At 39.9% G+C, this 13,746-nt stretch overlaps 1 protein-coding gene across 4 annotated transcripts in view; it reads left to right on the forward strand.

Annotated features, from left to right (window-relative positions):
* RASA3 (RAS p21 protein activator 3) overlaps nt 1–13,746 on the forward strand; it is a 177,219-nt gene that overhangs the window by 106,874 nt on the left and 56,599 nt on the right. For all 4 annotated transcript variants that reach the window (XM_021414541.1, XM_021414548.1, XM_021414551.1 and 1 more), the window contains one exon: nt 13,372–13,448. In XM_021414541.1, the coding sequence (XP_021270216.1) occupies nt 13,372–13,448 (77 nt within the window). The remainder of the gene's footprint in view (nt 1–13,371; nt 13,449–13,746) is intronic.

Genomic DNA, 13,746 nt, shown 5'->3' on the forward strand with positions numbered 1-13,746 from the left:
TCCTTTTTTTTTCTTTGTAACCTCTTTTGAAAAAGAATCTGATTCTTATTACAGTGTTAGGTCTTGTGAATACAGTCATTATATGTTATGTGTTTTGTAACCAAATAATTAAAATGATGTAGCAGGATATTAAGTGAATATAATTCGGTTACTTAACTAATTTTTTCTATTTAAAAACAACAACATCAACAGAACAAAAAGCAAACTGACCAACTATATCCACTTTTGAACGACAGTGTTCACTTAGGAGCTCAGACATTGTCTGACGTGTGCAGCAATCTCCAGTCAATTTAATGGGGAATGCCACTTAGGTAAGTGTGAGGTAGGGTTAGAAATAACAATGGCTTTTCAGTTTGTACACTCGTTTGCCCATACGAGCTCAGAAAACGACACTTACATTGCACAATCATTCCAGTATGCAGTGTGGTTATGTATAGGAGAGCATATGCGATAACATATTCAAGGGTAGGATTTCTGTTTATTTGGAGTGACAGATAATAAACTGTTGTGCACATGATGCAGAGAAAGCCTCATGACAGGCTGTTCAGTTTGTAACATTCTCTTGTAGAATATTGATCCTCTTTAATGCCACATTTCCATGCCAATGGTGATGGAAAGGCTTTTAATAGCCTTTTAACATTGAAGTCTGTTTTGTTTACCCTTGCCTCCCTTTCTTCTTACCCCAAAGCCTCTTGTGACAGTGACTTTAAAACAATACATTTAGTGTTTATTTCCTGCCGGATATAAAAACTTTCCCTTTATAACGTATCAGTTGAAAAATGCTGATATTTGGATTATCTTCTGCATAGTTTTTTTTTTCATATAATATTTACACAGAATGAGCTTGAGGAATCTTTTTAGACCCAAGGTACTTTCTAGGACAGCATAGGTAATTTAGACTATGAACTGAAATGTTTGCAATCATTTCTAGCTTCTTGGAGGCAAGAGGAGCACAGTGTTTGCTGGGAACCATATTCCCTGTTTGTAATTGTGCAGTTTATCACTTCCACTGTTTCTTTACAAGAGCCCAAGGGTTAAAAGTAATTTCTGTGCCCTGTGATAAACATTTATTATAGCTAGTTTAAAAATGAATAGCACTCTGATGGTTTTATCCATTTACTTAATTTTTCCGCAGTCTTTATATTAAGTAGCCTATATGAGGGCTTTGTGCTTTCTGGAGCAGTGGGAGCAAATTTGTAAATATTTTGTAGAAATTCTTATGTATGGGAAGATAGCCAAATGAATGAGGTTTTTTTTTTTGTATTTTTTATACTTGTGGTGTGTCAGTGTACAACCTTTTCCTAAACACTTACTTTTGCATTTACAAGAGAAAAAAGAGTATTTGTAATGTTAAGTATGCAGTGTTACTCAGTTTTTCTCCCGCTTTAAGGAAAATCATTTAAGACATTTTAGATGGTTAACACTTGTAATGTATCATACTAATAATTAAAAAGTTATTTTAGTCTGGCAACTGTCAGTTTATCATTCTAGCAGTTATCCCCATTGGCCATGTATCTAGGGGATAAACTCTGAAACATGTGCCAGGAAATGCCTGAATCTTACTTCTCTTTTAGTCAGTGGCCTTAATACTATTTTCCATGTCATAGAGCACTTTATGGCTATTTAGTTATGCATCAGAGCACTGCATTGAGGCAAGCTACTGTCACTCCCACACGCTGAATAGAGTGAGAACTAAGTGTCAATAAGAGTGTGACCTGCTTGAGGTCATACAAGTCAGAGTGGTGAATTTAAAACAAACAAAACAAAAAATAAAGACTGGTTTCTAATTCTCTCTAATCACTGGGCCATGATATGAAAGAAACTAGGCTTTAAGCTCATGTAGAATTGTTCTTTGCCTAGCCTGAAAATATTCACGTTTTAAGCACACCAAACAGCACAGTCAGAAATGCAAACCAGCTTAGAATCAGTGGATTATTGAAGTATTAATGAAATATTAATGATCTTGGGTGCCTTGGCTCTCAGATGCCCTGCTGTGGGACATGTTTAGCCTTATTTTTGAGAAAAGAAGGATTGACTTGAAATTGTGGATAACAGCATTTCTGATGTAAAACTGGTGTTTTTAGCTGGCTATCTGCAGTTTAATATGTATAATGAGAATTTTCCTATTGACATGGTTTGAACTTCACTTCTGTGAGTTACAGGAGTGATACAGATTTTCAAATGGAAATACTTCTATTTTCATGTGTAGAGACTGACAATGTGATAGGAAAATCACTTTCTTTTTGGCAAATGTAAATGAGTAGCAATACTGAATTCTAGTGTTAGTGGAAGTGGAATGCATTTTTTAAGAGTCACCATCCCTGGAGGTGTTCAAGAACCGCGTGGATGTGGCAGTACGGGACATGGTTAGTGGGCATGGTGGTGATGGATTGATGGTTGGAGCTGATGACCTTAGTGGTCTTTTCCAACCTTAACAATTCTATGATACTGTTTCCCCAAATTTTTCTTGGAAACTACCACTTCAATTATTTTGATGCTGTAATATGAATGTCAGAGATAATGTATAACAGCATCGGACACAGTTGCAGAGATATTTAGCTTCGGGCTTTGCCATCAGTCTTATGGTTTTCCAACACTGCTAATTCTTACTGACTTGTAAAGATGTTTTGTATTGTCAGGAGTCAAGCTAAGACTGATAAACTTTATTGTAGATGAGAGTGTTACTGACAGTCGGACTGCTTTAATCATCAACCTGCACAGCTGTGAGCTCTGTTGTCAGATGCTTTAATGCCACATCCATTCCTTGCTTGACAGGAAGACATACCTAAGTTCTGTAAGATTGCTCATCTTGAAGGAAAAAAGAGGGCACTGCCCATCTGGGCAAAGAGCAGCTAAAAGGCTGGCTGTCTCACCACCTGCCGCTGTTCAGTGTGCTGCACAGTCCCATGTCAAATGGTAGAGATGCTATGCAGCAACTCAGTCTGCAGGTGCAGAATGGGCATTACCTACCCACGTGTCCTTTATGGCTTTGGTTCAGCCTTCACTGTATAGTCAGCAAACTAGCTAGTTCAGTGAGGGCAGCATAGTCAGATGCACCTGAATTTGCCTTCATTTGAGAAGGTATCTAGCAACAGCTACCAGAACGAAGTGGCGTGTTGTTCAGCAATGGACAGTAATTGCCCTTTGGGATCAACAGGTTTTTGTTCTATTGGTAATTCGGTGCCCTGCAGCTTACCAGCTGATTTAGTTTCTGATAGCTTTTTAACATCATATTGCATTTTCTTCTATAGTCTTGTTAGTGCATACTCCAACTGCATTTTAGATATAACCTGCATGATAAGACTGTTTTGCTGTAAGGAGTTTAAGTTTAAGCTCCTCTGTGAAACAAATAAATAAACTTGTCAAACAGTTATTTTTGGTTATACGAATATGAAATCACATGATTTCTGAATATTTACTTTTTAAATGTACTAAAACATGTTAAGTGCTGTATGGAAGATCTACTTTGAGTGCAAACTGACACTCAACAGGAGCTGCTAAATGCTTAATTCATGGTTTATCTTTACAGACTTGAAAACTTCTTCTGAAAATATGAAGCTGTACCCAGATAGGTTTGTACAAATTTAGCTGAAGGAGTTCAAAGTGCCCATCTTCGGATGGAGCCTGCGAGCTCCTCAATAGGACGCTACAATGCCCAGATCTAAGTATGCAGTGTCTCACAGTATGAGTGCTAAAACGTTTCAGTGGAAAGTAAAGCAGGACTTGATCCATTACTGAAGATGTTCATATTCTGTCTCAGTGCAATAATTAAACCAATTGGGCAGCTTCAGCTGAGGGTGGAGGGATTAGCAGCAGAAGACAGAACTTGATAAGCTGTTTCAACTCAGTAAAAGCATGATCTTGCACACTTTCTATAGGATGTGTCTCTTTTCTACTAGTCATCTGTCTTTCAGGACTTGCCGTTTTCTCATTCTTGTGCATTTTGAGAACTGGAATCAAAAATTGCTGTGCTGCTGTGTACATCTCTCCTGATCCGTAAATGATTGGTTTTCTTTCACATGCAGAAGTTTACTTGACAGTAACTAATTCAGTATTTGCCTGGGGCAGTAGATGACAGGTGCTCCTAGTGGTCCATATGTTCTCAGTGGAGTCTAATCCCAAGCATACATCTGACCTTTGAAAATCAGAAAAGGTCTGTTAGCAGTTTTCATTTGTTTTTTTTTCATGGTAACTTCAGCCCTTCACAGTTAAATCTGTTTTGTGGAGCTTGAACTCTGCAACCCAAATAACCTTTGTGTAATCAGTGAAATGATTACCCTGCCTGTGGCAGTTGGGTTGGAACTAGATGATCTTTGAGTTCCCTTCCAACCCAAGCCATTCTATGATATGATTGTATGATAAGAACCAGAGACATTCTGACTAATATCAAAATGCACTAGCGTATTCCAAACAATATAGTCAGTATATGGAAGAGGGGGAGAAATATGAGGAGAGCTGCATTCTGGCAACTTGTTGCCAGATGTTTTCCTGTGCAGGATCTTGCTTTAAAAAGATCCCATTTTCAAATGTCCTTTGAGTTGCTTCCTCCACACCAATGACAGATGTAAAATGGGTATGTTCTCTTGCTGCAGAGTTCTCAGTATTAAATGACAGAGTGGTTTTTCAAAGCCAGTCATGCTCAAGGTCTTATGTAAAATTCACTGGGGGGTAGAAGAGGACGAAAAAAACCCACAAATAAAACCTGACATGAAAACTTGAAAATTACTCATTTCCCTTCCCCCAGAGTTCTCGTAAGAACTTTGATGTGTCTGAAATGTGTCTACTGAGTTATCAAAAGTATGTAAAAGGCAGAAAACCAACACTGACGAAGCAAATTGTCTCACATTTTAACCTTCTGTATTCAAAGCCTTGTGTGAAAAATCTAATGATGTTAAGAAATACAGTCTTCAGACACCAAAAGTCCTTTCTTCTACTACTGCATTATCATTTTGCTTATCCAGGCCTTTCATTCTGTTGAAATGTGCCTGTTCTTGAGTGTGGAGCAATATAGGTGTCAGTTGGTGGGCTGTACATCATGAGTGGAAAACATTGCGTATAGGTATATTTGAAGAGTACACCTATAATCCCTTTGTAGGTGGAAATCACTGGAAATCACTTTTGTTGCTGGAAATCACTACTGGCTCTGAAATGCTTCCTGTATTTTAGCTGGAAGAATATATTCAGGGCACTGTGTGCTGCTCAGAAAAACTCTACTCCTTTGTCAGCACCTTCCCATTGAAAGCAGCATCTGTATTCCACACATTGGGCTTCATGAATGAAATTCTAGCCTTGCCAGGGTGGGAGGTTTGCCATGACTTCAGCAGAGCCAGGATTTCACCACAAGCTTTTGAATTAGCTCTGTTAGATTCAGTCCTGTTTGACGGTTGAAGAAGTTGATCCCAGATCATCAGAGGAAGCTGGGAATGTGTTACTGTTGCTTTCTTTTGCCCTACTTTCATAATATTGTGGAAGTTGCCATGGTCTTTCCCTATGTCTGTCTGTTTCCTATTCTATAAAAAGCATTAATTTATATAGGCGGAGAGCAAACTGTGCTTAACTTGGATGGTTCTGATGTTAATTGTTACTTTTCTTAAGTACATGGGCTTGAAGATAAATAAAGTTAAGCAAATTGTCTTTAGGAGCAACTGTATTAGGGCGATAGCACTCCAGTGACTGATAGAAATGTCTGCTCTGTTGAGCAGTTAAGAGCATTGCATGCCCACTGCCCAGCACTGAAATTAACTACGTTTGTGTAGGTATTTAAATTCTTCTAGCGTGAAGATGAGTCACCGACACATTTTGTGCAACCCCACTGTAAGCACAACTGTGTGCAAATTCAAAAAGAAGAAGCTGCTTCCAGATTTGGTATCAGCTTTCCACCACAGGCAGGAAATAAATGGGTGTTACCCTCTTTTTTTAATGAACAGTGGGTTTCAGGTTTCCCCTCTTTCAGTTGTTTTGAAAAGATACGAAATCTCTGTTTTGATGAAGAGGGAAGATTCTCAAGGCTGCATGCCTACCAGTACAATTATTTCAGAGAACTGAATTTTTTGCTGGTGTTTAAATGTTTCATTATAATGTCTCTGATAATAAAAAAGAGCATTTATTAACCTGATAGTGCTTTGTTGCTCTATTGAGTTTACATGTCAGGATTTTGGTAGCTGTGAGCAAAGCCCAGCCCTGCCTCATGGCTGTCAAGAGTCAGCTCCAGCTGCTCCAAAGGGACCCACCACTGCCAGAGCTGAGCCACAAGCAATGCTGGGTGTGCTATGGGAGAGAAGATTAAGGAAGGGAAAACTGCTGTTCTACAGTAGTGGGGAGAGGACTGAGAAATGTGAGAGAAACAGCCCTGTGAGCACCAAGGTCAGTGCAGGAAGAGGACAGGAGGTGCTCCAGGCACGGAGCAGAAGCTCCTGCAGCCCAGAAGAGTCCCATGGAGGAGCAGGCCATCCATCTGCAGCCCACAAGCACCACTCGGAGCAGATCTCTGTGCAGCCATGGAGGGCCCACGGCACAGCAGTTGATGAGGCTTGGAGGAGGTACAGCTCATGGAGAGCCCCGTGGGATTAGCCCTGGGCCAGAGCTGCAGCTCTAGAGAGGGGCCCACGGTGGGGCAGGAGGGCCTTTGGGGACCCATGCGGGGCAGTGCCTGAAGGGTGGGCCCCATGGTACAGAGCCCTGTTGGGGCGGTGCTGGGAGAGCTGCAGCCTGTGGGAAGCCCACAGGGATCAGTTCAGTAGGGACAGCATTGTGAGAAGCCCACGTGGAGCTGGGGCAGAGAGTAACCATGGAAGAGTGGCAGAGACAGCGTTACGGACTGATACGGGCCTCCGTTTCTTGTTCCTCTGGACTGCTTGAGGGGCCGAGGTAGAAGAGGTTGGATGAGGGGAAGGTGTTTTTAGTCTGCTTATAGTTCTCACTGTTTTAGTCTGTTAGTAATAGAAAATAAATAAATCTGTGGTGGTTCTGTTTTGCCTGTGATGGTGGTTGGTGAGCAATCTCCATGTCCTTATCCCAAAGCATAACCCCTTTTCTTTTGTATTTTCTCTCCCTATTCTTTTGAGGAGGGGGAGTGGGAGAACGATATGGTGGACTTTAGCTGCCCATCAGGGTGAAACCACCACGGTGACAAGACTTCCTCCCTGTGTGAATGTGAAAGCCCTGAGTTCAGACTTACCAACACAGGGAGGCAAGACAGCCTATCTGGTTTTGGTCTGTTACTTCTCAAAAGCGAGCCAAGAAACATGGCATGTGGTAAAGAGCACCTACTGATGAATAATAAATTTGCATTGTTTCAAAATAACATACCGGGATTCTCCATCTGCAGAACACAATTTGTCTGGGGAAACAAAAGCAGGTGGCTGATAATGACATCATTCATCATATCAAAGTATTTGAGAGGGACACATGACAAGTTTCAGGGCTGACAAGTTACGAGGTTTTTTGGTCATATTGAGGCATTGTGTTCTGCCTTTAGAAAATTGCAAGGGTTAGCACTGTGGCGTGTGAAGGTGCTTTGTCAGTTACCGAGTGGTTCTGATGTGATTGCGTTTGTTCATTTGCACATATGGAGACTGAGCAGACATCAGTTCTGCTCTGCATAGCAGTTACAAATCCATGCAGTCTTCGTTAGAACTGTTACACTTCCATCAACAACAGACTGGAGTTTGTTCCAGATCTTTTTGTGCAGCACCGTGGTCCAGCAACCCATCTGAAGTGATCTGGAGCCTGATCCTTAGACCTTTCCCAGCTGCCTGCTGTCCTCTGCTAAAGGAAGGAAGAGTTTTTACAGCAGCAAATTGTAGGCAGCAAGCAGACAAGCTCACCCTTCTGACTCAGGCATGTCATTGGGTTGTGACCTTATGTAGGGCCGCTGATCATACTGCAGGGCTGGATTTACTTCAGGCACAAGCTGCGCCCTTAGTCTTTCCTCTCCCACTCCCTCACAGACTGCATTTAATGAGCCCTTAGAAATTGGGTAGGTTTTATTGTTTGTTTCTATGCTTCACCGGTGCCAGAAAGTGACATCTCAGAAAGTTGCCCAAGAGGGTGTCAAAATAGACTAGATCTAATTACTTTTGCATGAAACAAAATTTGGAAAGACAGATACAGCATCAGCACAGCTCATCCCATGGTTTTCTATGCAAGACTAAGTTTTTCCAAGGCTTCTTTCTGCAGACTGCTTTCAGTGAAATGCTAAACAGTGATTTTCCTGTAGCGAGGGAAAGTACACCAACATCACAGGGGATGTTACAATCCTCAATTTATGAGATTCCAAAATAATGAGATGCTGGTATTGGCCATGGGCCGGTTCATGTCATCTCCTTTGCATAGCCCTCTCCCAAAACCTGTTCCTGTTCCACCTCTTCCCTTCTTCATCTTTCAGAGCTGGGGTGATACTGATGCAGCTGTTCTGTACCAGCAGGAGGAAGGATGAAGAGCCAAAGGCGGGTCTCAGTCTCTCTTCCCACACTTCAGAGCAGTGAGCAGGGTTGAGCTGAGCTGCTGAGCTGGAATAAGGGTCCCCATGTGGGATAAAGCTTTGAAAACTTCCATGCACACACGCTCCAACCTTAGAGGTGAAGACCAACAGGGTGGCCTGTTGTCCAGCAGGCTTGATAGGGGATCGGTGCTTTTTTTACGAGTCTTCTGGTATCTTCTATTGTTATTTTGCATATGAGCCTCATATTTGATGATAGTTGTCTTGATATTTGGTATTCATTCAAGCAGATTTGGATATTTTATATATTTTTTGTTTAGAGCTAACAACATAGATGTTGTTAACATCTTTGCTTTTTTAAGGTGAAGTATTTTTAAAAAGAGTTCCACAGTACAAAAAGAGAATGTACTTAGTGGAGATGTAGTTGATACCTCCTTGAAGATATGACTTAATGTGTTAGGTTAGCTCCCATTTTTCAAACTTAAGCAGACTGTCAAGAGTTCTTCATGCATTTGCCGAAGCTTAGGAGACAGCTTAGAGACTCCTACTGATCGTCAGTGTTGTTTTTTTTTTTTTTTAACTTTTTCCCTGGATCACAAAGATTGGACCCATAGAAAAATTGGATAATTTGAATTGACTCTCAGTGACTGAGTTGTAGGATGTGTGTTAAACTTCAGCCCAAAATGTGTGCTCATAACTGCACTAAGAAATGTGGTGTCCCAAGTGGTGTCCCAGTGTCTCCTAGACTGTGGGGATGGTGCCCCTAAGGCCCATCCTTTGTTAAAAATGTTAAAAGTGATTCATACCAGCATGATAGAACTCTGTCAAAGCAATAACCTTAGGATAATTTGCAGTTATGTGTTTTCTTTCCTCTTTTGACATACTTGTTTAAATTAAACTACAAATTTGCAACTGCTGGAAATGTGATACAGGTAAGTAGTGTCTGCATGCTTTTACTTGCTGTACAACTGTCTTCTGGTGTTTCAGTCTTTGGTAACTTATAGTTACATTCCAAGGAGAAATGAAATTGTGTGGACAAGCTTTTCCTGTAACTATAAAAACAGAACTCGAATTCTGTTTTTCTTTCCTTTGCAAGGTTATGATTAGCTTCAGTTTGTTTTTCAGTCGTCTGTGTGGTGTAGTTCATGATACTTGGTAGTGTTAACAAGACTAGTGTTAACAAGACTAGAACTTGATTCTATTATTTTCTTAGGAAAGGGAATATTTAACAAGCATGTATTTTTTCTTAGGATGGCCTTTTTAATGTTTTGTTCATTACTGATTTCCTTTTAAGTATTCCTTTCTTGCCTGCAAGAAATTCAATCTACTGATGACTTTTTTAATCAGGAACTGAAAAATGGAACCTGGCTGGTCTCATTAGGGTGTTTTGGATGTGATTAGGAAGGACATTTGACTTATCAACCCACCCATCTATATCATCTTGAGTTTACGAAAAATGAAGTGTTGTTCAGCAATTGAGTTGGTACTCCTTCAGCAGCTCGTTCCTTGAAGAAATCCTACTCTTCCAAATGTGAAGTGTATGCTAATGAACGTCTTTGCTTCTAGCAACATCCTGAAATATTTTGTATGTGAATGTTTTAGTAATTAGCACATTCTGCTTCAAAGTTGTCAAACCTTCAGATTCTTCTCTGAGTTTTTTTGTTGGAATGAAGGAAAAAAAAAAAAAAAACCTCTTTGTGATAGAACACAGGCTTGGGACTGATCCTGGGTTTAGTCCGTGGCTCCACAACAGAGATTTTCTCTGAACAGAACCAAGGCATGGTGCTTCAGGTGCAGAACAGGGGCACCATAATTTTTATCCTGCTTCATTATCTGATTGTTCCTGCTTATAAATGCTGTCATCAGCTGTGAGCACCTAATACAGCTGGAGGTTTTAGCTGTTACCACAGTAGTTCTTTTAATAATTAAAATACAGATATATTTGATAGTGTAAGTATTGTTGTTCTGTTGAGTTTTGTTAAGGTGTGTATAATCATCACCTTTCTGTTTGCTACATTGAGGGCAGTATAGATGATTAATTGACCTTCTGTTGGTTAGATTAAGTCTTTATTTTTATAATACTGATCTGTTGCATGGTTTTCTGTCTTCTCTTGGAAAAATGTGCTATCTGGTATTTTGTAAACCAACAACTAGCATTATGAAGGAGTAAATTTACTTATGCTTTGTCTAACAGTACTATTGATTTGGGAAAAAGCATTCTGTTTATGTAGAAGTAATATTTTCTATGAATTAAACCTGCAAGTAAATTACTTATTTAAATATATATAATAAGCCTTATTTAAATATATTTGTATATTTGAGTTTTTAACTGGAAGTAAGGAAGTATTCTGGGAATTGTCATAAGGCTGCCAGTCTGAGTGATCTCGTGACCTGTGTTTTGCTGTTTGAAGCTTTGAGTCAGTTTCTCAGCAGCTGGCCGTTTTCTGAGTCTTCACTAGAGAAAAATGAGATCTACAGGAAACACTGGCTTTCAGCCTGAAGGAGGTTACACTGTATTTTTTCTTAATGTAGCAGGGAAAATGTATGAAATACTGCTTACTCGAGAGCATCCTTGGAGCTTGATTTTGGAAATAGGCAGCTTCTGCTGTAATTACTTAATTTGAGCGGCATCTAGCAAATTGGAATTGTAAACTAAGTTTACATTCAGGCTCACTTAAGTGTATGGAAGCATTCTGTATTTCCCGAGAGAGATCAATTTTGCCTTTGTTTAAGATCAGCAGATGTATCTCTGTAAAAACACTTTACCTTCTTGGGGATTTCTACAAAAGGATATTTTCTCTGGAGTTCCTGAATCTCTTTCCCTGTCTCTTAACTCCTTCAAAGCTCATTGTTGATTTCTCTGATGAAGGCAAAACGTAGGATATCAACAAAGATGGCAGCAGTGGTTGTACAGGTTCATACTCTAAATTTGTTCTGTAGAGCCCCATGGTTTAGCTCCAGTGATAAAATATGTGGAAGAAAGAACAGTGAAAAACAGGGGAGAACACTGTGAAATAAAGCCAGAAAGCTGTCCTGCATATGTGCTTAGCTCCCGATAGGTGTATGTATGATTGCCATTGTAGCGGGAAGAAGTTTTAGAGAGGCAGGTCTAGAAATGGCCTTATGCATTTGTTCAGGGAACGCTTCCCTCGTTCATGAGGACAGGCTCAGTTTGGGAAAGAAATGACATATGTTGAAGTTTGTGCACAGTGAAAAGATAAAGGAGGGGATTAATTTCTTTGTTACAACACACATGAAAAATGAGGTATATGGGACACAAACTTTACGGGATTTTATTTATATAGCTTGGAGGAGCCTTTTTTTCTTGTTTTCTGGACGAACAACAGCATCATTTGCCACAGGAGAGCAAGGAAGCATGAAGTGAATTCAAGATTGTGCAGTAAAACTGGTCTCTAGAAAGGAGTGTATGGAAGAAAAGGGGAAGAGACTGTTGCAGTAAAAAATGTCATTCACTGATTTCTTCAGGACAAGCATTCGGGCACTGGCTTCACAGAGGGAATATGAGGCACTGGCAGGGGCTGCCCAGGGAGGCGTAGAGTCATGATCCCTGGAGGTGTTCAAGAAACATGGAGCTATGGCACTGAGTGATATGGTAGTGAGCATGGTGGTGATGGGCTGGCAGTTGGACTAGATGAGTTGAGAGATCTTTTCCAGCCTTCAATGATTCAATGATTCAGAGTTTGTTTATACTGCTAAACGTAGGAGGGCTGGGAAATGAGCTTGAACTGAACTTCTGAGTGTCTGTTCCATTTGTTAGTGCACTCCCCGCTCTGCTTCCAACTGCTTTCACCAGCTTTCGTCCAGACAAATCTGCTGCAAAGGAAGTAGATCTTAATGACATAATACAAGTAGGGGTCAGGGTTTGATCTTCGGTCCCTTCTGTTATGCAGGATAGGCATCCTTTGGCACGAGTTCTGGTGATGTGAAAAAAGAGGAAAAATCAAATCTGGAAGATGTTACGAAAGGGCTGGCAACAGACTTCTATGAGTCGAGATAAAATTGAGTCAACAATTCCACCTACATTAGAGCTAGTGGGGTAGATTTTAGGGTGCGTTGGTAACAAGGGTGGAGGGGAAGTAGTTTTAAAGATGAATGACTCAATTTTGGCCATCATGATTTAAAAAAGATGATTGGACAACACTGGCATGTCAGAATAGATTAACATCAAAATGTGTTTTTTTTATTTACTCTATCCATATATAGTAATGGTTTTTGCCAGTATGACCAGGAGCACATTTTGAAATGTAATAGACCTAATGAGAGTAGCGCAGTCTGTATTCATGATTTGACTATTTTCTTGGCATGTTAGAGCATCAGGTTTTGGCCCAAGTTGCAGTAAATTCAGTGTGACAGCATTAAGTTGAAGACGGGATAGCAGTTGATGCTATGAATGCTAGTGATGTGTTTGACATTTTTTTTCTTTAGTTGCCCAGTCTAGTTTTACTGTAACTTGTCTCACAGTTTTATCTTATTTCATAATTTTTAGCCCCTTCAGTTTTTCAGTGTTTAAATCATCGAGGTATTTATTTACAACATACTGATGTGATATCTTTTCAGTGATTGTGTTAGAGATCTTTGTTTGATATTTAAAATGCTAAATACAAATAAAGCTACAACAAAATATTTTTACTCCAGGCCACAGACACTCCATTTCCCTCAGTTAGTAAAACACACAGAAACAAGATAAGAGGGGTGAGGTGGAAGTGAAGGATTATGCACTGAAATCAAATGAAGTGGCTATTAAACTGGATTCTTTAAGAAGTGACATATGTCACCTGCACAGCTGTTAACAAATCTTTAAACTCCTCCTGGAATTGCTCGTATTAACCAACTTGCTTTGTTTTAAATTGGAATGTGTGGCTGGGCATGCATAGCACTGATTTTTCATGCGTTTTTTTTGTTGGTTTCAGGGAAAGGTCCACCTTGAGCTGAGACTGAGTGAAGTCATAACAGACACCGGTGTCGTCTGCCATAAGCTTGCAACACGGTAGGACTGAAAGTTATGAGGAAATATAGTTACATACAGTACGCAATGCTTCATTTTAAAATCCTTTGAGGAATTATGACGTTGACTGGAAATTGAATGTTCTTATGCTCTGAACACAGTTACAATTGTTCTTAGTCAGAGATATTCACATGAATTTACAGGATGAGATGTTTTTTGTTCTCCTTTTCTCCATATAATTTACATAATTTTCTTCCTAATACTTTAGATGTTAATAAATCAGTTAGTCATGGTACAAATACTAAAAACACATCCAAGGATAATGTCCTTCTGATTTGCA

This window comes from Numida meleagris, chromosome 1 (assembly GCF_002078875.1).
Source record: "Numida meleagris isolate 19003 breed g44 Domestic line chromosome 1, NumMel1.0, whole genome shotgun sequence".
In the NCBI taxonomy this organism is placed as follows: domain Eukaryota; kingdom Metazoa; phylum Chordata; class Aves; order Galliformes; family Numididae; genus Numida; species Numida meleagris.